The sequence below is a fragment of the Pararge aegeria genome, chromosome 2 (genome assembly GCF_905163445.1).
Source record: "Pararge aegeria chromosome 2, ilParAegt1.1, whole genome shotgun sequence".
NCBI lineage: Eukaryota > Metazoa > Arthropoda > Insecta > Lepidoptera > Nymphalidae > Pararge > Pararge aegeria.
Window position 1 is genome coordinate 9,232,926 of NC_053181.1, and position 27,602 is coordinate 9,260,527.

Consider the following 27,602-nt stretch of genomic DNA (forward strand, 5'->3'; position numbering starts at 1 on the left):
ATTTTTAAATATTGCGTCCCAATTTTTTATTGTGATATAAAAGTTACGATGAATCTGAAAAATATTACATCTAGTTATTACCTGTCGTGATCGCTTTATGGTTATTTGAACGGTGTAAAGGTATAATAAAATTTAAAAGGCCATTTGCGAGCGAGTAATCTTACGCAATATTTGCTGTATATTTAAGAGACCATAACAGCCAGTTCCTATTTCCTTTGGTTTTCTATATCGGGCTATCCAAATTTAATGATAATATTTAACAAGTCATAAAATTAAATATTAAAGACAGTGTATAAACGAAATGTATTTTTCGCTCCATAAGGTGACATCTTCGTTAGGCTAGAAACAGTATCAGGATACTGTATAGTTTTTAAAAATGCTTTAATAATATGTCTAATTCAAGCGGTCAAACTTATAATACTCCTTCATTTGCATTGGGGTTACAATTCTCTCCTATGATGGTCATACTCTAATCTGTTCATGAGTACAGTTAAGGTTACACTTGTTTGCAGCGACACTGCTTTCTGAGTCCTAGGCCGTTGGTTCGATTCCCACAACTGGAAAATGTTTGTGTGATGAGCATGAATGTTTTTCAGTGTCTGGGTGTTTATATTGTATATTCTAAGCATTTATGTATATTATTTATAAAAATATTCAACAGTCATCTTAGTGCCCATAACACAAGCTACGCTTACTTTGGGTCTAGATGGCGATGTGTGCGTTGTCGTAATATATTTATATTTAATATTTTATATATTTTATCATTGATAACGATGATGATAATCTGTAAATATTGAGGTACTTAATGAGGTGGATCAATATGAAGGGTTTATTTTCGTTGTAGTAGATCTTTTTTTGATAGACCTCGTCCGGGGAAGTACTATCGCCATGTTTATTACAAACTGTAATATACTTGGGAAATAACAACGCGTAGTCCGAGCAATTGTTTATTTCAAACTGGCTAGTACACACACTTAGTTTTTAAGATTAACATTCATTATCAAACTACCCACATATATACTACATTATCCCCCCTTTTTGTAAATAAATCTTAACTATCTTATATTATAATAGCTACTACATTCTCTTATCTTAACAACTAACTAGTTACTTATTTTAATCAAAGCCAAAACGAACTGGTTGCCGTCGGTCACGTTTATTCGGAACGGGTGACGTTACAATATGAGATTCGCCAACATCAACATCCATAGCGCTATTACCATTACCCGCGATGGCATAGTCAGCTAGAGCTGCCTGAGCAGATACTGTCGGCTGTCCATCCCGTGTACTCGAGTCTCGATCGTCAACCGCCGAGTTAGAACGCAATTGATCAGTGTGCCGATTCCAACGCAAACCCTCCACAGTCTCGACCTCGTACATATTCTGACCCTTCCTACCTATAATGATCGCAGAACACCAACTTTTATTCTTACGAAAATCTTTAGCCCATACTTTATCCCCTTCTACCCAACATCTAAAAGTTCCCCCTTTAGCAAGCGCCCTTTGCTGTAAGCGATCTGAAACGGATTCTACGATTCCCGATTTTAGTAAGTCTAATCGCGATCTAAGGTGCCGCCCGAACATCAATCTCGCAGGTGTATCTCCTGTTGTGCCGTGAATACTATTACGATAATCCAGAAGAAATCTATGTAAAAAACTAAAAATACAAATTTTCTCGACGTCCGCCTTCTTTAAGGATCTTTTAACCGTTCGAACTGCGTTTTCAACTTCTCCGTTCGAAGCGGGGTGATACGGGGCGGAGGTGACATGTTTGATCCCATTGTTTTTCAAAAATAGCTTAAATTCCTCGCTGGAAAACGGGGGGCCATTATCACTAACAAGGACGCGACAAATTCCGAATCGCGAAAATATCTCCTTTAACTTCAAAATCGTGTTCGAAGCGGTCGTCGTGGACATAGGGCTAACTTCTATCCATTTAGAGTAAGCGTCAACCAAAATCAGATACGTAATATTTCTAAATGAAAAAAAATCAATGTGAACCCTATCAAATGGATTAGACGGCCACGACCACGGAACAACCGGCGCTTTTGGTGGCAAATCCGCAACCTCTCCACACGTGCGACATGCTGAGCACATTCGCTCCAGGTCATTATCTAACCCCGGCCAAAACACAAAACTGCGAGCCAGTCCCTTACATTTGACCATGCCGAGATGGGAGCCATGCAGCTCAGCCAAAACCGCTGGCCGAAGTGCACGCGGCACAACCACTCTACACCCGTTCTCCACATACAGCTCCTCGCGACGCCGCCAGTATGCGGTCATTTCTTGGTCCGGTTCCTTAAAGCCTGACTTGGGCCAGCCGGTCTTAACAAACTCTAAAATCCGAGATATGCATTTATCCTTTCCCGATTCAATTTTAATTTGGTTCGAGTCAATCGGAAATTTGTTTTCTATGAATTTAATAAACGTATTTGCATCGTTATTCTCTTCTCCTGTATCGATAGGTAATCTAGATAACGCGTCGGCGCTGTTTGCCTTCGATTGTACGTATTCGATATCGTACTGATAACCGGACAGTAAAATAGCCCATCGGATTAACCGCCCGGAAGCCATATGAGGGATATCCTTTTTAGACCCGAAAATAGCTATCAAAGGCTGATGGTCGGTGCGCAAAACAAACCTCCGTCCATACAGGTAGGTATGGAATTTTTTTACCGCGAATATAATCGCCAGCGCTTCGCGTTGGATTTGACTATAATTACACTCCGCGGAGTTCAGCGTACGCGACGCGTACGACACCGGCCGCTCGCCACCCTCCCCGCGCTGCGACAACACGGCACCCACCCCCCGCGCGCTCGCGTCGCACGACACGATAAGCGGGAGCCGCTCGTCATAATGCACCAAAACCGGGCAACTAGTTAATGCGGCCTTAACCTCCTGGAACGCCCTGTCCTGTGCTTCCGTCCATTGCCATTCAACACCTTTTCTTAGCAATGCATAGAGGGGAGCTAATAAAATCGATATATTTTTAATGAATTTTGCATAAAAGTTAACCATTCCGAGAAACGATTTCAACTCAGTTATGTTTTCCGGTTTCGGTGCTTTGACTACGGCTTCGGTCTTTCTATCGTCGGTCCTAACCCCGTGTTCCGATATGATAAAACCCAAGTAGCTTACTTCCTTTTCAAAAAAATTACATTTTTCTTGCCGCACGGTGAGCCCCTCCTTTGCCAATCTTTCAAAAACGGAATGTAAATTTCTAACATGTTCGTGCTCCGTTTTACCGGTAATGAGAATGTCATCTAAAAATATAGATACGTTAGGAATACCTACCACCAATTGCTCCATAATGCGCTGGAAAATGGACGGAGCCGAGGCTAACCCGTATACTAGTCTATTGTAAACATATAGTCCCCGGTGGGTGTTAACAACTGTATATTTCTTTGATTCATCTAAGGTTACTTGGCTATACGCCTCAGATAAATCGATCTTAGTAAATCTTTTGCCACCGTTTAAGTTATTGAATAATACCTCGGACCTAGGAAGCGGATATTTATCAATTTCTAGCATAGGATTGATCGTACTTTTGTAATCGCCACAAATCCTTAATGCGCCATTATTTTTGAGCACAACTACCAAACACGAGGCCCAGTCTGAGGAGGGTACGGGCTGTATGATACCTGCGGCCTGCATGCGCTGTAGCTCGGCGTCGACGTCCGCGCGCAGCGCCAGCGGCAGAGGGCGTGCGCGGCGAAACACGGGCGCCGCGCCGGCGCGCACGCGCAACGTGGCGCGTTGGCTGCGCAGGCAGCCCAGCTTGCCGCTGAACACTGCTGGAACTACTCATGAACCTAGTCTTATCGAATACGCCCCCGACATTATCACGTTTATCATTATTGATGGCTAGGACCGATTTAGGCACTATTACACTCAAAGACAACTTCGTAAGCCATTCACGACCTAGCAGGGGTACCCCTCCGTTTTGTATAATATATAAATTTAGATTTTCACTGATAGGACCGTAACTCACTGGCACTTTAATATAGCCGATACACTTAATAACGCTTCCGTCGTAACTCTTTAACTTATAACTGTTATCTTGTAACCGGTAATCCGAAAACAGTTCCGTATACATTTTGTTGCCTATACACGATATAGGCGAACCGGTATCCACATGCATAGTCAGCCGTCTCTTCGCCACGGTAACCTCGGCCATGACGGGCTCACTCCCCGTAAGCTGCACCATGTATAATCCACTTGGCCCGCCGGTCCCCTCGTCATCATACTCCCCGGCCGAGCTCGCATGTTCACTGCTGATGTCATCACATCCATTCAGCACTCCCGATCGCGCCGTATCCAATCGAAGAACCTGACCCTCTGGTTTCTTGCTTACATTTGGACAGACCCGCTTCAGGTGTCCGGGTTTCAAACAGATTCTACAGGTCCAATCTGCATATTTACATGTTAGTCTGGTGTGTTCTCTGCTCCCACAACACGCACACAATAGTTTTATTGAACGATCCCTATTATTAGTATAACCGCCGGAATACCGGACCCTGCTGCTCGAAGCCTCGCCGCGCCATCGTGGAGCTGCGCCCCTGACGGCCACAGCTGCCCGCGCGCCACGCGCTTGTACCGCGTGCACCGCGCCCTCTGCTGCCTGTTGCTCGACTACCGCCGCGTCATTAGCCGCCGCCTCCAGCGCCACAGCCTTTTTGAAGGCTACCGTAAAGGTCACGCTGTCCTCGCAGAACAATCTTTGCCGCGTAGATTCACTTGACAAGCCACATACGAACTGGTCTCGTAAATTCTCTTCAAGGTTATCTTTAAATTCACAATCTCTGGCCAAATGTTTCAAAGCTGCTGCAAACTGGGCAACCGTTTCGTTCACAGTCTCGTGTTCGTTTCCGAAATTTATACCTCTCAGCGAGAACAGATGGCGTAGGCTGGATGTGCTTTTTAACCAGTTGGACGAGTTCACTGAATTTCATCTCGCCGGGCTTCCTCGGCGAACACAAATCCACCATTAGCTCGTATGTTGCGTCACCGACACAGGCGAGCAAAGTAGGCACTTGTAAATTAACTTTTACATCGTTTGCCAGAAAATATTGCTCCATCCTTTCAATGTACGTTGTCCACGTCCCCGAACTAAGGTTAAATTCGCCTAACCGTCCCACCGACATCTTGCACGCCCTGAATTTCACAAAAAAAAACTATACCGACTGCGCCACTGTAATATACTTGGGAAATAACAACGCGTAGTCCGAGCAATTGTTTATTTCAAACTGGCTAGTACACACACTTAGTTTTTAAGATTAACATTCATTATCAAACTACCCACATATATACTACACAAACGACCCTACTTTCTGAGTCCAAGGCCGTGGGTTCGATTCCCACAACTGAAAAATATTTGTGTGATTAACATGAATGTTTATCAGTGTTGAGTGTTTATATGTACGAGTATATTATAAGTATTTATGTATGTTATTCATAACAATATCAGTTATCTTAGTATGCATAACACAAGCTACGCTTATTTTGGGACTAGATGGCGATGTGTGTATTGTCGTAGTATATTTATTTATTATTAATAATAACTGCCGCTAAGCAGCATAGTTGCAATGCATGAGGCTTAGCACCTACGTTCCAAATTAATGGACACAGGGCGGGTTGTTGCAGGACCTTACATACCCTGTAAAGTATTGCTCTGTAGATGGTGACAGTTTTCGGTGTGCAATCGTCTTGGTGCGTCAATTATTACTATAAAAAATGTATAACATTTTGTAGATTAAAAAGATTGCTTCGATATTACTTAAAACAAAGCTATTTTATATTATAACTTAGGTAATATTGACACATATTCGTTGTACACAATATTGATAGTGCTATTTAAATTTAATTAAAACTCTCGTTTGATTTTAACTATCCCCGGTGGCCTACATAATGGATAAATACCCACATTTATTGTCTGTACCGCAATAATCACCACATAACTCTCTATAGTCTAATTGTAATTAAACTGAACTAATGTATTTTGTAATATTCTGCTCATTTCTTCATACCTTCGAATATCGGGGAATCGTGGGAGTCTGCTCCGTTACTTTGTTGACTTTATAGACACGTCATAGGTCCATACTGCTCTTACAGGTCTTAAAACATTAGTTTTTAGTTAGACTGGACTAGTTAGACTAAATTCCATTAAATCGGCTTGTATACATCCTAGACTAACGATATACTTTGAACTGAGCATTCGTTAGAATATAGTGCTAACTGGCAGATCATCAGCAGCAATGCGACTGCCGAAGGTGTCTTACCGTCACCGAAATGTTGTAGTAAAAATTATAAAAGTAGCCCCATGTATGTCACACTAACTTTTATAATGCTTTTTTCCAAAGATCTGATTCTAAATGTTCAATAATGTTGCCAGAGCTTTTGGTCTTTATTGCAATTATGTCCGGAGAACTTTCATAAAATTTTAGGGCTGATTGCTTTCTGAGTCCAAGGCTGTGGGTTCGACTCCCGCAACTGGCAAATGTTTGTGTGACGAGCATAAATGTTTTTCAGTGTCTGGGTGTTTTTCTGTATTCTATAAGTATTCATGAATATTCTTCTTAAAAATATTCATCTTTCATCTTTGTACCCATAACACAAGCTACGCTTACTTTGGGGCTAAAAGGCGATGTGTCGTAGTATGTTTCTTTATTTAAATTATCCATTATTCATTTATAATAAAAAATAAGTCCGACAATCCTAATAAGGAGATTTTTTTGAAATAATATATTTGTGAATAAGCTAATAATGTAACACTTGCTTCATTAATTCACGAAGGCGAGTAATTATGAATAAAAATTGTAATCAAATGCCATTTTACTATCATTTCATCTTTTGAAGTCTAGAATTAAATTTTTTAAAGACAAACAATTTAAATATTATATAACATATAATAAACATCAATAGGTACCTATTATTGTGTCCAACTAAGTATTATGTCTTTATGAAAAGAATCACCAAAATTAAATCATTTTCTGAGTCTTTTATTCGAACACTATTAATTTATTAAAGGTAGGAAGGTAATTTCATTTGGCTCGTTAATTAATTTGTCTCATGAATGTGACACAGCGGCACGTCGCTACGCTTCCATTAAATGATATGTTTGCGAAAATAAAGTCGATGCATATTAAAAATAGGAGTTATTTCAAGTATTATAATCGATTGACTTTTAATGTAATTTAAATTGTTGAACTTAGTGTTCGTAGGTTTTTATATCGCTGCCTGCGGAAATTGACAATAAATAAACAAAATGGTATCGAAACATTGGAAGAGCACCAGGGATATTCTAAGAGATAGCGTTGTTTTATATGTGGGTCGAATTATTGTGATATATTTATATTAATATCGATGTTTGTGGTTGAATTTGTTAAGTAATATGGCAATATTCGTGATAAGTAGCTAATTCCAAAACTACTACCTAACATATATAAACTGCTATAGTCACATAGATTTTTGTCGTGTAGGTAGGTAAATTAAGATATCAACATTAAATAAATCTATCTGACCTAGAATGAGAATAAATAAAGGTATTATTTTTTTGGTTTGTTAGCTACTATTCGGTACACCTACAGTTATTACATTTGTAAAATATGGGATATTTCCGAATTTTCGTCAAAAGAAACACGCGCAAGATGGCAGATGGACAATCTGAATCGATCCCAATCTATTCCCTATGTAAATCAATAGGTCAGTAGATAAACAACATGGCCAAATGTCTTTCAGATTACCGCAGTGTTTTCAGTAGAAAGTGTTTGTGATGGTGATGATTGCTCGTAGACTAATAAGACCTTGCAAGCATCGGCAAAAGTCCAGACGCAAAGAAACCTAGCCTTACTGGGTTTCCCAGAGGATTTTACCTTCCGTACAAATTAGAAACAACCTCATTACTCATGTAGAGGTTAAAATATAAGAACAAACGTTAAACACTAATATTTAAACTTTGTTAGTTTTGGTTCCGGCAAAAATAAAGTTAAGCTTTCTAAAAGCCCAAAATAATATGAAAGGTTACATACATTGGAGCAGAATATCGCACCTAAGCAACGACCCTTATCAAATACCATCGGATTACTCCGGGATTAACCGGACAAATGGAATGCGTAATATTCTGTACCTAACTGAACGTATTTAGGGCAAACGTGAAATACTAGATTTCAATGAATTCAAAAATTGAATTTTTCGGATTTGTTAATTATTCACTTTATGGTGGATTAAGTGAAATCTTAACTTAAATTATATAATAGAAAATGTAAGGTGCTGAAGGTTCTTAACAGAGCTGGCAAAAAAGTTGGACGCTTGCCAGTTGCCAAAGATGGGAATCGGATAGGAAACAAATTATTAGATCGCCTTTAATTAGGAAATTACCAAATACGGTAACGATTAATATTAAATAATAATAATTAAATCTAAAATAATCCTATCGTAAGAAATCATCAACAGTGTTGTGCTTGATCATAACTTGTTCTTTGTTGACAAAGTTTAATATGCATAGTACCTAGGCATACTGTAATAATTACCAAAAATGTCGAGGTTATCAATTCCATAGTATTTTCAGGTTCCCGTGCTTTGGCAGTTAGACACGTTAATTATATCTCCTGACATATATATTTATATTATAAATATGATATGATATTATTATTTATATTATAAATTCATAGTATTATTGAATTTGTGTAGTCTGGTTTATGTATTAGTATGTAGATATTTGTATGTATGTACTAAATAGTGTATCCACCTATTCGTTTTTCTTTTTAGTTTTCCTAATCCTAAGGTTGCCTGGCAGAGATCGCTACTTAGCGATAAGGCCGCCTATTCTGCTTCATTCTTCATGAGTTTGTTCTTTTTTTCGTCTCGTTTTTCTGAGTGGTGTACAAATAAAGAGTATAAATATATAAATATATATATATATATATATATATATATATAAACAGGGGATATAATTTTTGTCTCCTGCCTGTGCAATAACATAGGATTCTTTTTATAATTTTAAGTATTTTAAGCACCAGGATAACTTTCACAGGGAATTTCACCTTTAACCTATACCGATCTTTGCGTAATTTAGATCAGCTTTCATCCTGGAGGGCATAAAATACTTTTAGTCTCGTGACTATCGGTTATCGCAAGATTTTAGAAGTACCGAAGAAAAAGTCCCGGGTGTATTATATTTTAGTGAATTGTATCGTTTAAGGGCTTGTAAGAACACAAATATAAAGTCTATAGAAAGTAAAAATTTAAGGTCTCCATACATAAGCAATCCCATGAATCGATTGAAAGCAGATCACAGCCGTCGCTTCTAAATTGCCGTCCACATGCAATCGGTCGTCGGATCGAATCGCTATGACTGGTCGCATCGGGACGTGGCCTCACAGAAAGCTATAATAGTTTTAATTGACGGACCAAGTCGATGGCCCATCTGATGGTAAGAGGAAAACCAATAAACAGATAGAAACTTCGCAGGGCATGCAAGGAACAAGGACTTACAGAATGCCGCCCTGTGTCATCCAATCAGTCGCTTGCGATGGGTTGATAAGCAACGGATTGCGCCGTGTATGGACCTCTTAACAGAGTGCCACCGACAGGACAACAATGTTTTCACTTTATTTCTCTGGTTTTTGCACGTTGTCGGGTCTACTCCGCGGGGACTAATGTATTCGTCTGGGACCTTTACTATGTTTGCGGACTATTTTAACGAAAACAAACACTTTGTTTTTGTTTTCAATATCGTTGCCGCAATAACATCGACGGAATTACCATAGGTAAAGGGTTATCCTTTTTTAGTTTTCCTGGTAAAGATGTTTTTGTATGTAAAGTAGTTAATCTTATGTTCAATGGCCTCATGAACTGTCTCGTTTTGTCTCGGTCCAGGTATAGCTAACGTGTAATAATAATTATTCAAACTCGCCAAATCATAATGTCCTGACCTGACCTCCGTGGCACAGTGGCGAACGCTTCGGTTTTGTAAGAGGAAGACTTGGGTTCGATCGATCGATTAATTTTTGAATTTCCTCTGGTGTCATGTGGTGGTGAGTGATGATTTAAGGTTAAAGCTAAGATTGTAGCCGGCTAGCGGGTCAGGGGTGCATTAAGTTCAGCATTTACTTTGCATAAAGCACGTTATAGTTCTAAATATGAATATAAAATGTACATAACGTGCCACATTTATGACTTTACCCTGTAATGACATGTAAGTTTGGAAAAATAAATAAAATGAAACGTCGAATTTCATCTGAGACGATAATTATGGGTGTAAACTATCTTACAAAGGCAACATTCACAAAGGTAACAGAAGCTGTAATAAAAAAAAAACTATAATTTATTTCGCAAACAAATGTAGAAGTTCTTGGTTAAATACTGTTTGATATACCTAATATTATTAGAAATTGATTAATCCTCATCATTAACATATTAAAACGTAGATGTTAAACATTTCATGTATTCCAAGAACGGTTGTGTCTTTTTTAGACAAAATGACAAAAAAAATTTGAACCATATAAAAAAAACACACCTCTTAATATACGTTTTTCTTTTAATGACTAGTTAGTTCTCTAACGAATCGTGGATGCGCAGGTACTTTTTATCAAATCGAATATTTTAGTTACATTTAATGTACTTCCTTCCATAACTTTGCCAAAATTTAATTAGAATACTCTGCTAGACTCAATATTCAACCAATGCGGATATTTATAGAGCCCAGTCAATCGAAATTAAAGTTAGTTTAGACTGTAGAGTTATCGCTGTATTGTGAACTACGCTCACTGTTTCAATTTTCACCACATTGTACGGAACTTGTGCCTATTCAACAATTATTATTGACTAGTTTTGCTAATACAGTTCTATTTTGCATGAAACCTAAGTTACTGAAACGTATTGATTACCTCGGAGTAAAACAAATGCCATACTACGAGTCGAGCCACAGCCAACTCGTTGTAATCGAATAGAAATAGGAATTGTATTTCATTAGTTGCTTCCTATATTCAATGTTTTTATCCGTAGTCTTCTTCTTCTTCTTTTTCAGCCGTTTTCAACCCTATTGGTGTTCTTTCTTCCCTTCTTCAGTATCTTCCACTAACGCGATATTGAGCTGTTTACACGTCGTTCTTCTAGCGTAATTGAGGCGTTCCTTGAGCCCGCTTTTCTTCCCATGGCTTCCATTCGAGGAGACTTTAGCATCATCCTAATGAGCTATATTATGTCCCGCCCACTGAGCATTATTATGTGTATTTATTTCTTTATTTAATTTATTTATAATGTTCGACGTCATAAAATCAGTGTAGGTATATTATGAACCATAAAACATTACTTGAAAACGAAGACTCTTTTTTTTTTTTGGTCTGGTGTGTTGCTTTGGCCGTGGCTAGATACCAGCCCCGACAAAGATTTGCCACCAAGCGATTTAGCGTTCCGGTACAATACGGAAACCGACTAGGGTGCCATACCCAAAACAGGCTAGCCCGCTACCCTATTAGACTATATTTATCACTTACAACCAGGTGATATTATAGTCAAAGTTATCTGTAGTATCAGTGGTTTAAAGAAAAAGCAGTTTGTTTGGAGTCGCAAGTTTAAAATTCTCTTACGCTTTTTGTTATTCTTCTGTTCTTACGCAGTTATTATAAAGATATCGCATATTGCGACCCGACCCGACCCCAATAGCGACGCTCTACCATCAATATTATTTTAGTATAGATATATTATAGGCCAACAAAACAACTTAAACAAATGTTTCGTACCCAGCCGTTCCATCAGAAACACATATGGATATACACATTTAGTATCCAGCATATATATACTTTTTTTTGGCGCATGACAATCATGCCTGATACGTGGATAAAACACGTATCGTGCGTGTTGATGAAATAAGGATGCCACCGCACACGTCGTCTTGCTGTTCTGTGGTAGAACGGGGACGCAGAATAAGATTGTGAAGTCTCTGAGCACACTCACGAAGATCCGGTAAAAAAAACGTATTTTGGGAATGGAACCCTAAAAATCTCGCATATGTGTGTAAACCACAAGGAAATCCCGTACTAAGCCGGAGTAATGGGTTTAAAGCTTCTAATCCTTTTTATTCAGGCATTTTAAACTAGTGACAAAGAGACAACCTTTCAGAGATGCAAAAGGAAATTTAACTTTTTTTCAAATAGTTGAACAAAATGTATGCTTATATTCCTTTCGAATGTTTTTTCTGCGTTATACATGTTGTTACATTGTATTTCCGTGGTTTTGTAAATTTTGCGTATTGGTTTTTATGTACTTCAGCTTGGTAAGATTCCACCAAACGCGCAGTGTTCATAAGAGACTGGGAATTAATTCACTCAGGTAACCTGCTGGATATCACCAATTCTATCTGTATTCCCATATTCCCACTCCGAACACCGAAAGTGGGTACGATTTAGACGATGAAGACGAGAACCGTTTAATCACATTTCATCAACAATTGTATCCACGACTCAAACACAATTTATCATAAGCATATTATGTTAACTTGAAGAGATACATCAAGATCTAGGGCTTTTCTAAGAATTATTTAACTAAAAACTTACGCCACCATGACATACTTCTTAATCTAATACTACTAAAACAATTACTATTATAATATATGTTTAAGTTTAATATGGAGGCCAAAATCAGAATGACATCGCACCTCAGGAAGGCAACCCTTATCAAAAGCAATCGGCTTACGTCGGGATTAACCGAACAAATGGAATGTGTAATTATCAGTACCTAGTAAACGCGTTTTGCACACACGCTTGATGCTACCGTATAACTATCCTAGCGTTTGAAAAGTTAAAAAAATTAAAAGCATCATGGCTCATGATGAGCTATATGATGTATGGTACACTGCTGTACTAAAGGCTCTTGAAGGATTTGCCCATAATAATTACGCTGGACGAGTTGCTGTAGCTAGCAGTATAAGCACAGAGGATGGTGCTGCTCATCATCTGATATTTTCCCTTGGTCGCTTCTTACGACACCCGCGGGAAAAGCAAGGGTTGTGACAACTGAATGCTCATCTGCCGTCACTACACGGCATTTGGCTATAATATTATAGTACCTAAATATATCTAAAACTAAAGGTTTAAATTATTGTGTTTCTAGGGTTATACATCGGTTTACTTTATATTATTTAATTTTAAGTTGACATTGTTATTTAATTTCACATTTTTGATACCTTAATTTTCTGACATTTTGTATAAAATGGAAAAATAATTTTATAATTAAGGTGTTATTATAATTTGCATGCAGAATGGCAGATTGTAGCACGAAACTTGCTATGTTTTATTATAAGATCAAATTTGTTAACCTGCAATAAAGATTTGAATTTGAATTTACCTACTCAGATTTAAAGTGAAAAGATAATTCACATTGGATCGTGGAAAACGGGAAACACCCTCACTAATATTTAAAAAAAAATGTTTGACAATTTTTATCTAAATTATTTTTAACCCACTGACAAAAGAGGAGGAGGTTGTTAATTCTGTTGTATATATTTTTTTTATGTTTTTAGCTCAGAACTCTGTTTCATTGACAAACCGATTTGAAAATTATTCTTTTATTTGAGACGGTATACTTTGCATGTAGTTCCATTTTTATCAGGTCAGGGCCTGTTGAGGGTATCCTGGACAAATTGAGGGAACTCTTCCAATATTATAGCGACACCTATAGCGATTTGAATATTTTTTAAACTAACTTGAGCATTTTCTAGCGAAACGCACCATTTGCTCAATTTAAACTGATGATGTAAACCACGGATGGCCACCGGTATAACACAATAATAAGTATTACACTATTTAAGTTTCGATTGTCGTATATAGTAAATACGTAGGTAAGCATAATGTGCTTTTCACAATAAAGGAGCTGATGGTGAAGTGCCGGAAGAACTCTTCAAGTATTAACGCCCTGGCTTCGGGAAAAGGAATATTTTGCAGAAGGTGATCTGCATGAGCAGTTCTTACTGGGTCAGTAATTGAATGTAGACGAAATTGTCTCTCACGAATTCGTCTGTACAGTCACAGCAGAATATCTAGAGATAATCTTTAAACAGCCTAGTAAAGATATCAAGGTTTGGATGATTCTAATCTAATTGATAATAACATTAAATGAGAGAAATAGTTCCATAAATACCTATTCAAGATCTCGATCAGTTTCATTGCTAAATATAAAAGGGGTTGAAGCTTCGGATTAAAATTTAATGTTTATATCGTGTTAAACTATAATTGTTTTATTTTATATCAGTATACGGTTTAACAAAAGCGTCAATTTAATGAGTGCAATGTTTCACCGTTCACGTTCAATAAGTTAATTGATTAACGAATTCTCTTTATTTGCTCGATAATTGATAGAATAACGAACAATTTAAATACAATTTGTCTTCGCGATAAAATCTTTAAGTAATTGTTTCGTAAATCTTTAGAGGCAGTAAACTGCAGTCATAGTCAATGCAGTAAAAAAACGAATGTTCCTGCGTAATGGGATCAAACTAACAAAGTGATGTTTCAATCATAGCTAAAGTTTGAGTTGAGTCTAGACTATTGGTTAGTTTTATTTTATTAAAGAAGGAAGTATAAGAGTTATATCCCACAAGAGTAAGTTGCGATTCAACTTATCGTGCAACCAAGTAAATGCCTTTGGTGTTCAATTGGTTACGCAACTAATTTGCTGAATGGTGGCACTATCACTCGTATGTGTCTCTATTTGGCGTCTTACACACTTGATCACTAGTTGCGCGACTAGGGCCAGACCTCCTGCACAATACTCTTGCGTGACGATGTCATTTGCACATGAGCGAATGTATTGAATTGTTTGACTTTCACAAGTTTCTCGTTTGGTATGTCAAGACACCATGGTGGCGCAACTGGTGGTGGCACCATGGTGTCTTACTGAGATATTTGCCTAAATGATAATAAAGTTATTTTCTGATTAATAGGTAGGATCAAGAGTCATTGTTAATAGATAAGATTGTAATAAATAATAATTTAATATTAGTTAGAGGCAAAAAAATTTGAAAGATGTAAAAGGAAAAATGTTGGTACAAATAAGTTTAGTTTCGCTAGGATCCATTGTAGTTTTTTTCTTTAATTTCCAGAAATTAAAAGAAATCCTACGTAAATACGAATAGTTCCCATGATGCCGTTTACCACGACATCGTTAACCGCTTTGACATTAATGACAAGACGCTAAGTGTGCTTATTCCTAAGCAATCGTTCTCATGACGCCGCATCTTGCGACCACGGTAGTTTAGAAGCCGATCTCGCATCTATTGCTTTTCAAACATGCCGCTTACTGTAGAGCTGAACTCTTACAGAAAATGTATGTTATGTGCCTTTATAAAGGAGGTAACAACCTAAAGTACAAGTGGTTTATTTTCTAGTGTTTACAATATAATACGTGTAATTAAATTGTAGATTCTTTTGGGACACAATCAAACATGTGTGCAGAATGCTATTAGTTAGGTACAGATAATTACACATTCCATTTGTCCGGTTAATCCCGATGTAATCCGATTGCGTTTGATAAGGGTCGCCCATCCAAGGTGTGATACCATTCCCGTGTAGACTTTCATATTTCCCACAAACAAGAATTGTTGTACCTCTGTACTAAATGCGTTGAACAAGTAAAAATTAAATAAAATAAAAAAGCCTTTTTTTTGCTCGTCACAAATAACAAATTTATAAAATTTACATAAGTTTAAGTTCTGTTATATACAAATTACTATTAATTAATTGTTATATTGTATACAGATAAGTCTTCTTGACCAGGATTAATTTTGATTACCGTGCATTTGGAGTGTACAAGTAAGTGTATAAAAGTGAAGGACCCCCACTGTCTCTCTTTGTGTCATACTGCTAATAGTGCAGAACGAAAGATATTATCAACAGATAGTCTCCATGTGACGGTACTGTATTAGCTGTGAAATAAAGATATTTTGGTTTATATTTAGTTGTTGCTTGTTTTTGATGGATTAATGGGTTAGGAAGTTATTTAATTTTTTATGGCTATTCAAAAAAGCAATAAAAAGCGTGTTGGTTCAACGACCTCTCCGGCACAGGGGTTGGCTGTGGTTTTAGGTTTGAGGTTGCGAGTTTATTCTCTATCAGGGTAAATTTTGAAATTTTAGAATTCCTGAATTCTCTCAGGACTTGATGCTTTGTTCATGGCTAGTTACCACCTTACTGAAATAGACGTGCCGCTAAGTTATCTAGCGTTCCGATACGATGCCGCGTAAAAATCAATTAGTCTAAAATTTAAGTGCAAGAAACTCTTAACAGGTAAGCCCGCTACCGTCTTAGACGGCATCATCATTTACCACCAGATGAAATTGAATTCAAAGACCAACTTGAAGTAGAATAAAAAACAACATGTGAAGTAGATCTCGTTTTAATTTTATAGTGATTTGATGAAGATGTCCGAATGTAGTTGATAGCTTATTTCTTAACGGCAAATCCCTCCAAATCAGTGTAGAAGATAACTACACCTACAACCTTAAGATAATATAGTTTAAAACATACGAAAAGAACTTGGATATGTCAATGTTTTATTAAAACGCAAGTCATATGAACAGTAAGTAAACGCTAAAAAAGCCCGGGAATGAAATATTGCTCTGACAACGTAGCTGCTAAATAGTTTTTTTTAGATAAAAACACAATACTCAGTTTGTTGTGGCCTTCATGGTAGACTTGGTGCGTCAGGAAACCTCGTAGTTTTAGTATCCAATGTAGTAATCGTCATCTCCATCCAATGTAGTAAACCATCATCTCCCTACAAAGTACAAAGCAAAAGTGTTATCTATTTGCATAAATACATAGTTGCTTCACTATCTAAAAATAATGTGCCTTCAATTGAAAGTAGGGAAAAATTAAGCGTATATCAGGAAGCTGCAAAAATATAATGACTCAGTAGGCTCAACAAGGTATTTTCCGGGTAGTTCCGTGTGATTTTAACCGGGAAATTCTCGTTATGGCTAGCGAAAAAGTGAAGCTTTTGGCATATTTGATATTATGTTTAACGAAATAGGACCATTTCGTGTAAAATAACATAAATCGCCATTAAATTTAGACCCTTTAGAACCTACTATTATTTATTTTGTGAGGAAGTTCCTAATTGAGTTGATAACGACGTCATAACAGTCTAACTTTCTTGTAGTTGTTATTAAACTAATATTTTGATGACCTTACTCCTAGTATTCGCCGCTTTAAATTTAGTTCCCAATTTCAACACCTGTTTTGGTTAACTATGGCGAATTCCAACATTACCAAGAAGGATGTATCGCCATCTAGCCCAAAAGTAAGCGTAGCTTGTGTTATGGGTACTAAGATGACTGATGAATAATTTTTAATGAATAATATACATATCAATACTTATAATATATATATTATAATAATTACACAAAAATTTTCTAACATTTTGACAAAACATTTGTTTTTCCCACAAACAGTTGTGGGAATCGAGCCCGCGGCCTCAAAAACAGGGTTGCTTCCCACTGCGCCAATCGACTGTCAAAACAAACACTATAGACGATATTCTAGGTGTGGATTTCTTAGAAACTTAAATTGTGCACTCTAGTGATAACGTGTGAGGCACAAAGCTCGGAGGAATGAAAAACGTTTGGTTCCCGAGATATAGGAAAACAGTCTTAACATAGAGGTAAATACACTAAACAAAGCGTACAGTTAGATACAGATGGACACAAATTATAGCCCAAGATCGTGATAGGCCCAAATCACTACAATAGAATTTTGTTAGGTTAGGTAAGGTTTTGGTTGTCTAAGTGCTGAAGTTCTGAAAATACAGATGACGTCAGTAGCGACGATGACGGCGTAATTATTATAGGAAAATTTGTTTTATATATTACGGGTAAGTACCTACATGACGAATTAATCCATATAAAAAACTACAAAGCAAAAGATGTAGTTCTCAGTTCAGTGAAATATCGTTGCCAACTGAGATAACCCAAAATAAGGCAATACATATGAGAACGACAATGTTTTCACTTTATTTTACTTGTTTACTTTTTTCGTTCATTCTCACGAACTCTCCTTGGGGACGAATGTGTGTAGCGGGATCTGCGGTATATACTCTCATCGCTGGTTTTCATAAAAAGGCTCGCGCATCCATTTTGTTTTCAATATTTCTCTCTCGATAATATTCAAGGATGTTTCCTATTAAAAAAGTATATCGTAACGATATGTAATTCGGAAATCATCAAATCATTAATAGGCTGATGTTTAAAATCCAAAGACCCAGAGTTAATAGTAATTGTTTATATTTATCACTAATCTATGATAACTGTATATAATACCTATAAATAAAAAATAATTAAAGCCTATTAACCTGCATAAAAGCAGCATGGTGGGTGTACCTTCAAAAACCTCACTCCGATTAGAAACTTGTATGTTTGTACCCAGCAGTGGGACGTTATTATAGCCAGAATTGTTCCTCCAGAAACCCGATAACGGAAAATTTAATGTTAATAGAAATATAATTTTGGGCTATATAAAAACTGAAAACAAGTAGGTACCTATAAAAAGTTTTACAACGTAATTTAATGCCAAGGATCATAAAAAAAGTTTCGTCTGTGGCCAGCATATTGGCATTAATTGCAATATGGTGGCTTTCCAACAATGCCAGTATCGTGAACGCGTAAACAGATTATTTTTCTGGACTAAATAGTATAAATCGGGCTGCAAGCAACCTGTATTCAAAATTTCGTCAATATCATTGTAACTTCTGCGCCGTCCGCCTGTCTAACAAATGTTGCTTTGTTTTTTTCTATCCCGTGGTAACGGCCTCCGTGTTCTCTTCTGAGACCTAAGTAAAATGTACCCTAGGTCCATCTCCAGCTTGTAAGCTATTTGTATGCTAAGCTTCATCAAGATTGGTGCAGCGGTGGAGCCCAATAATTAGTATGGATGATTGACTTCTTAGCTTTTGACATTCCAAAATATAATGTAAATTACATGCCTTGTTTAAGTATGCATTATTTTTTGGTATTTTGAAAGGTAGCTATAACAAAATTGACTGCAACAGATCCATTGATAGACAAACTAAACACAAAAAATTCATTACAAGTGTGAAAAAAAGTTTCTAAAACGTTATCGTGGCTAATGCTGGATATGCCTTTAATAATACTCATATTCAAATTTAATTAAAAGTCACACTTGATTTAAGCTGTCCCTTTGGGGCTTTGATAATGGTTAAATACCCACATTTAATGCTAGGGCCGTGATAATTACGACATAGCCCTCTAACGTCAAATTGACTGTAATTAATTAAACTAATGTTTAATAATTAATTAAAAGGTGCTGGCACATAACTTTGTTATTAAACACTGTTATACTGAGTTTAAACGGTCTGCTGTAGTTATGATTATCCGCTTGTTATTAAGTTCATTAAAACTTCACTTTATATTAAGTAATATAGTCTAGGTATTGTAATTGTAATTACTATTATAAAAATGAAAAAAAAAGAAAATGAAAAAAAAAAATATGTTTATGTAATAGTGTTTTAGTTTGTTGATATGCACAATTATAGTGGTATAGTCACGGCAAACAGCACTCTACATTTCAAGAGTGCTTATAAAGTAAGCCTACTTGATATAAATGAATTGGATTTTGAATTTCAATATAGATCTAGATAAAGATCCGTTTAACAAGTCGCAGCAAGCCGCTGATGTCTGCTGCACAAGAGCATGGATTTTTACAATCCATCGGTTGCTATAGTGATGAGAGGAAAACACAGATTATTTTTATGCAATAACAGGAAGTTAATGTGTTAGGCAGTTTTTAATTTATAGATGTCATTGGTTTCATCTCAGCGACCATAATATTCGTGGCTATGTGGCTAAATTAACAAACTTGAGCGTCTCCAGAATCTTGCTATTCGGTTCATATTTGACCTACGCAAATATGACCACGTTTATTTTTTTTATATTTATTATATTGTGTATTATTTTATTTGTGTTATCAAGTTCAAGTATTAGTTTATATTTTTTTTATATGCACAACCTCCAGTCTGTTATCCTTTTGTTTTCCATATCCTAAGGTTGCCTGGAAGAGATCGCTACGAAGCGACAAGGCCGCCTTTTGTATAAGCTATTTGTACTTCTTCGCTAATTTTTTTTTGTGTGCAAATAAAGAGTATTAATAGAATAAATAAATAGGTGGCCATATTCTATTAAGCTCAAATGACGTTGTAGGTTTTACGTGGTCACAATTATTATATGCAGTGTTGGAAAGCCACCGTAGAATCAATAGCACCATGGCTACCGACTAAGTCTTTTCGTTAAATAATAAAATCTTTGTTATTTAATAAACCTAAAGTGCCTCAAGTGCAGAATTATCTTCAGCTTTTGTGTTTCCCAGTTTCAGATTTACAAAAAAAGTTTAATTCTGCGTGGTCGCGTTGTAATTTTTAAACTTTTACTTTATGATCATCCAATACGGATGTACACCTAAGTAACTTACACCAAATAACAAATTAAATTCCAATTCATCTTACAATCTTGTTTGTATAACATAATTTAAAGGAAGAATGAGTAATTGATTGATTAAATTAATTATAACTTTTTTTAAGAAAAACATGGCTCATTAAAAATTTATTTCGACTTCAAGAACTTTTTGTTAAGTTGTTTTCCTAAAAAGGTATGAATACATAATTCGGGGAAAAATTGCCCTTATGAAAATTTACCGTATTCTAAATTACCTTTATTGTTATTTGCACCTAGTGATAGTTAAAAGTAAGAATTTAGTTCGACTCATCATCATCATCATCATATCAACCGGCCCACTACAGGGCACGGTTCTCCTCCCACAATGAGAAGGTGTTAAGGCCGTAGTTAACCACGCCAGCTCAAGGCGGATTGGTGGATTCTACACACCTTAGAGGACATTGTGTAGAACTCTCAGGCATGCAGGTTTCCTTACGATGTTTTCCTTCACCGTTGATGCAAGATTTAATTACTAAAACGCACATAACTTAGAAAAGTTAGAGGTGCGTGCTGGGATCACGGCGAAAGTTAGTTCGACTTTTTTTAAGTAATTAAACGTAAATAAAATAATTGGTTGTCCGTTAAAATATAAAAAAATATTAAACGTTGACATTAAATTATTAAAAAAGGTGTAGGTACTTACTGTACTTTTAAAACTGCCAAGGCTGGCGTTATATTTGTGTGATCATTGAAAGCCGACGAAATAGTTGTCACAAACAATTAACTGAGTAGGTACATATTAATTGAGCCAGAGCCATATAAACTTAAAATTACTTAATAATAATAATAATAAAGTTTTTATTTAAAGGCATATAAACCCATATATCAGCTTTTATATACAAAGAAATCTATAATTAAATGTATACATTAAAACTTACATCTAACTGAAATAGTTAATAAACTTATTTCAGATGTCATAGGTTCTTATTTTATTTTTTGTTCCAGTCCCGATGAACAGACAGCCAATAGTCTGAAATAGGACTCGGCATCCCCTCACAGACGATCCTAAGTATTCCATTGTTAGAGTTCCTAATTCTTTCCCAAAAGGATGCTACACGAGCTCTAACAATACAATAAAAGTCAGGCACTCCCGATTCGGCGAACATTGTTGAAGCGCTGCAATACCGCGGTAGGCCCATGAGTATTCGGAAAGCATCGTTGTATTGCACTCTTATGGCAGAAAATGACTTTTTGAAAAAATTTGTCCAGAGCTGGCAGGTGTAGAAGCACTGACAGTAGGCCTGGGGAAAAATTACCTTGTTTCTTTCTACTACAAACTTATCCTTTTCTGCGATCTTTCCGATGATGATGCAAGCTAACCTTTGGCAGCTATATAATAGCCACACACCTCATCGGTTTCAACGCAACATAGTTCCAGAACGCTAAATCATTAGGCTGCACTTCTTTGTCGGTAGGGTGGTAACTAGACTCCAACCAGAGTACAAATTCATAAATTATAAAATTCCCACATTGCCTCTGCCACGGATCAAACCCGGATGATAAAGCGGGTGGTTTTAAATTATTATGAGCTTTATAGAATTAACTTATTCATGTCCTTTAAATTTGCATTTAAAAGTGGAACATAATCTATAATGAATCAGTCATCATCATGTCAACGCACGCCGCATTGATTTCAAAGCTTGCCAACCAATATAAGAAATAGGAAATCGGTATACCTTTTTTTACATATTTATTAACCAAAACAAATCAAAAATAATAAAGAAGAAAATATTATGTGGAAGGTGGGATGCAAGATTTTATACAAAATCTGACTAAAATTGGTATAGCTGTAAGGCAAGCGCTGCAAAAAGGCAATCTTTTATATACCCCGCGAATGTTGCCATCTTCTTCATCAACTTATTCATGTCCTTTAAATTTGCATTTAAAAGTGGAACATAATCTATAATGAATCAGTCATCATCATGTCAACCAATCGACGTCCACTGCTGGACATAGGTCTTTTATAGGGAGTTCCACAATACACGGTCCTGGGCCGCTTGCCTCCAGCGGCTCCCTGCGGCTCGCCTGATGTCATCTGTCCACCTCGTTGAATCAGTAATATTGGAATGAATCAGTAATATTGGTTTATTGAAATGTCTGCTGTTGCTATTTATAAGCTTATGCAAATAATAAATTTATTGTTTAACTGGTTGTTTGGATTACCATTAATGATACAAAGCACATTTTGTGGCAAAATTACCACAGTATTACGTAACTTTAAGTAATTCTACAAACATTTGAGCTTATGAAACTATGACTAAGGTACAGACCGAATCGTACGTCGCATTGATTTCAAAGCTTGCGAACCAATATAAGAAATAGGAATTCGGTATACCTTTTTTTTAACCAAAACAAATCAAAAATAATGAAGAAGAAAATATTATGTGGAACGTGGGGTGCAAGATTTATATACAAAATGTGACTAAAATTGGTATAGCTGTAAGGCAAGCGTTGCTAACAAAGGCAATCTTTTATATACCCCGCGAATGTTTCCCTGATACTTTTCTGGGATATAAAGAAACCTTTGTCCGTTTCGAGGATGCAAGCTATACATGTACAAAATTTTTAACAAGATCGGTGCAGTTTTTGAGCTGGAATTAATATGTGACAAACAAATAAACAAACAGATAGATTTACGCATTTATAATGTGGGAAATATATCTATATATATATAAAAGAGAAAGTGTGTGGGTATGTTCCGTATAGGCTCCGAAACGGCCGACCGATTTCAATGAAACGTTCAGGGAATCTCCGGATTGACCTGGCGAGTAATCCTGTAAAGTTTGCTGACGATCGGAGCACTCCTATTTTTGAACTGTCAAACTGTCAAATACAGCTTTTATTTACTTTGATGATATTCTATTGTTGGGTGTACATTGGTGTATATATCTTCACCCGCTCGAGAAGAGAATAGAAGAGAATGAATACGGAGAGAAATAAATGATTTAATATATTGTGAGACTTAAATTAAAAATTTTATGATGTAAGTATATTGTTTAAATAAAATAAAGCAAAATCTAGCCCGGCGAAGCTGGCTGGGTACGCTAGTAATAGATAATAACGATATTCAAAGTTAATCAAAAAAAGGGAATTAAATTTACATCTGAAAATTAAAGAACCCGCGGGATTTGAACCCATATCTCTCTGCGCGGCCAGAGTGCTTCGCCAATTAAACCTGGGTGCGCCGAGGCTTAAACTTCGATTAGCATATATATCAGTCTGAGGGACTGTGTGTGTGTTTGGACGATTCGGTGTTTATAAATAACATTCCCACCAAACCGTATTGGAGCAGAGTACTCTCATTTTAATAAGAACCACTGTCATTCTTTATTTTGCCGCCAGGCAGCAATAATGTTTGAAGAGCCTGGTTGCCGGTGTAATTAATTACGAGCAAATAAATGAAGCTTCAGATTAGCCTTAGGTTGATAGACACGGGGCAGCACTGTGGGACGTGTTCCTTGCGTGCTCTGCGGCGTGTTGCGCTGACTATTGGTGATGGTTTTTAAAGCAATAGGTGGGCAGTAGGACACAAGGGAGTAGGAGTAAATGATACATTTAAAGAAGTTAATATAATGACGGTGCATAGTCATTACATATTTGAAAATTTAATTAAAATTTAATGTCCATAAAAATATAACAAAATTTAAAAAGAAAATGGACTGTAGCGATATTAATATTAGAAGCAAAAATAAACTCGTTGTGCAGTTTACTAGGCTACACAAAATTGCAAATTCATTCAAGGGCAATTGTATATCATTTTATAACAAATTACCAAATGAAATCTTTGAGATGTCTCTAAATAAGTTCAAAGTTTATATAAAACGTAAGCTTACAGAAAAATCCTATTATAATATTAAGGATTACTTAAACGATAAAAAAGCTTGGGTGTGAATTGCTCTAGCTTCATAGCTTAACATAAATAAACTGTGAGATGGTGATAACAAAAAAAAATAACCGGCTAAGTTTGTTGTGGGCTCTTCTTAGACCAGGGCGCGTTTGGAACCCTCGTAGCTTTAGGTTTAAGTTGGCGAACGAAATTATCACCATCCCCTTACAATAATGTAAACATATATGTATGAACGCTTCATAAGTGCATGTGATAGGCCTACATGAATAAAAAAAAATTGAATTTGATTTTGAAATTTGACATAATAAGCTTTTCGAAAATGATAACATAAGACTACGCAGTAGTGGTCTTATAAGTGGGGAGGTCCTCGCTTTTATCCCCGGCATATAAATATTGACAATTTTCTCTGGTTTGGTCTAGTCCAAGGCTTCGGCGTAACCCTACCGATATAGAAGTGCCACACTGCGATTTAGCGTTATGATACGATGCCGAGCTGAAACCAAATAAGGGTATGGGCCTTAAATATAAAAATCAAATCCCTAACAGAATCTCGCTATCAACTTTGACTGCATGATCATTTACCACCGTGTGGGATTGCAGTAATTGGTTAACTCGAAATGGTATAAAAAGAGCACTGCTTAAAAATGGCTATTCAAATTTAAAAATAAAAACATAAATCTACAAAGAAGGTGATAAAAACGTCCTGGTACCAGGCGCCCAGGCTGTGCTAATACCTCATTTAAACGTTCTATTGATAAAATTAATCTGAACGTGCTATGTGAAAGCTCGTTAGGGCTAATTTGGACTAATCGCTTCTATCTACGCTAACAGTTTGCTAATCTGTGTTTGCATGTCAGATTCGACTTGCTCACTGGGAATAGATACATACTCTGTGTAGGTGAGTATTCCGTAGGTACGATAACTGATAGTTACTTCGATTAATTTGTGATCAATTCCCGTGGGTGAAACAGTCGAAACAGTAAAGTACAGTGGGAATTTCTTTCAATGTCTTTAAATGATATTTTTGTAATACAAAAAGCAAAAACATTATTGAATAAGATGATTGAATAATCAAATAATATACCTACCTGACTTCGATAAATTGTCTAGACTGAGTGAAAACAATTAGGTATAAGGCCCACTCCATTTGTATTTTCTTTAAGAAAAATGTTATTCTACAATTTGAGGATAACTCAAAGGATTGTACTTTAAGTATAGGTACATTTGAAAAAGGTTGTAGGTTATATAATGATTTTATGGAAATTTTAAGAATCATTATATCATTCTTAAATACTCGTAGTTTTTCATGTAAATGCATTTTTTACGATTAATATTTTCTCTCAACTATTCCATAACTATCTACAACCATTGACCCCACATGTTTCTCATTGCCTTATTCCAATAGTTAAGGTAGCCTGGAAGAGATCACTGTTAGTGATAAGGCCGCCTTTTGCATATAATTTATGTTAATTAATGTAAGTGTTCCTGTGTGTGTTTCCTTTACTATGCAATAAAGTTGTTTAAATAAAATAATAAATAAATGTTTTATTTGTGCAAACACAGATAAGGTCGAAACGAATCGTCGATTGTAAATAAATAAATAAATATATTACGACAATGCACACATCGCCACCTAGCCCCAAAGTAAGCGTAGCTTGTGTTATGGGTACTTAGACAGCTGATGAATATTTTTATGAATATAATACACAGAAATACTTATAATATACAGATAAACACCCAGACACTGAAAAACATTCATGTTCATCACACAAACATTTTCCAGTTGTGGGAATCGAAATCGAAATCAGAAAGCAGGTTCGCTGCCCACTGCGCCAGTCGGCCGTCAAAAATTTTGGTAGAAAGATTGTAAAATTTTGGTAAAAAAGTCTAAATTAAAAAATTGTCAAGCAACCTCCAACAGTGAATTATAGTATTCCATTGAAATCATATTAGTGAAATTTGCTCAAGCGTCGACTGCTTATTCTACGTATTTAAAGTTGATTACTTTCGAACCTACAAGTTACAACCCATCATTGGTTTCCATCAGGCTTGAGTCTTGTAGGAGCATTTGCTGACTGGGTCCAGTTGCTATTAGCGGACACTGTAAGTATGCCTCGGGATCGGTTCTGATTTACCGGTATTTTTGGTTAGTACTTAATTCATAAAACGTTTACCTAATAAAATAAAATAAACTGTGGTAACCACAATTTTTTTCCACAAGATAACAGAAACAAAAATTAATATAATAAAAAAAAACAAAGTAATACAAACTAAAAACGTGACTCATCTAATGTTTAATATTCCGATGCTTTAGGTACGAGTATTGTTAAATTGACGGTCAATTGGCGCAGTGGGCAGCGACCCTGCTTTCTGAGTCTAAGGCCGTGGGTTCGATTCCCACAACTTGATAATATTTGTGTGATGAACATATGAATGTTTTTCAGTGTCTGGGTGTTTATCTATATTATAAGTATTTATGTATATTATTCATAAAAAATATTCATCAGTTATCTTAGTACCCATAACACAATCTACGCAATTACTTTGGGACTAGATGGCGATGTGTGTATTGTCGTAGTATATTTATTTATTTTATTTAAATATTGTGCTTGTTTCAAATTTCTTCTGCATATGGCAGTGATTCAATGTTTTGACCAAACTACAAAGAAAATTGAATTTAAGATTTGACTAACCGGTTAATTTCTGTTAATAGACCGACCGGATCGATATTAAGGCCGAAAACGGTTAATTTTTTTTTATGACTTTCAAGTCCGGGAAGCAATCACAGTTTTCAGTGATGGTATACCATGTCTACGTTGGCGAAGCGCCTTATGTACAATTCTACAACAATATCATACCGCAAGCTGCTCTTGTCATGTGTCGCCGACTTCGCTATCTGTCCAACACAAAGATGTGCTTGGAACTTGCTTGAAGTTTTATTCCGCAACTTATGCTCTTAAAATTATTTATGAAAGGTCTAAATTGGGTTTCAATGGATATTACAGGTATTTATTATTATGTATAACAAATTTATATAAAAAGTGAGGTTAAAGTTTAATGTAAGGCTTCATACTCGTTTAAGGAAATAGTGATTCATCGATTTCCATCCGCTAAGTTAACCGAGATGATAAAGTATAACTTTATATTAATTAGAGATATCTTTTTTAATTAATAGGTATAAATAATCTTATAATCTTAACAATAAATTATACCAACTGGCTTATAAATCAAAATACAAAGTTTATTAAAAAAAACTAA

At 36.1% G+C, this 27,602-nt stretch overlaps 1 protein-coding gene across 1 annotated transcript; it reads right to left on the reverse strand.

Annotated features, from left to right (window-relative positions):
- Window positions 1-1,116: 1,116 nt before the first annotated feature.
- On the reverse strand, window positions 1,117-5,078 carry LOC120630376 (uncharacterized protein K02A2.6-like). Its single transcript, XM_039899596.1, has 4 exons — window positions 4,882-5,078; window positions 4,126-4,802; window positions 3,642-3,800; window positions 1,117-3,263 (listed from the first exon to the last, which is right to left on the reverse strand). Exons 1-4 carry the CDS (start codon window positions 5,076-5,078, stop codon window positions 1,117-1,119), a joined length of 3,180 nt encoding a protein of 1,059 aa, XP_039755530.1.
- Between the last annotated feature and the right edge of the window lie 22,524 nt (window positions 5,079-27,602).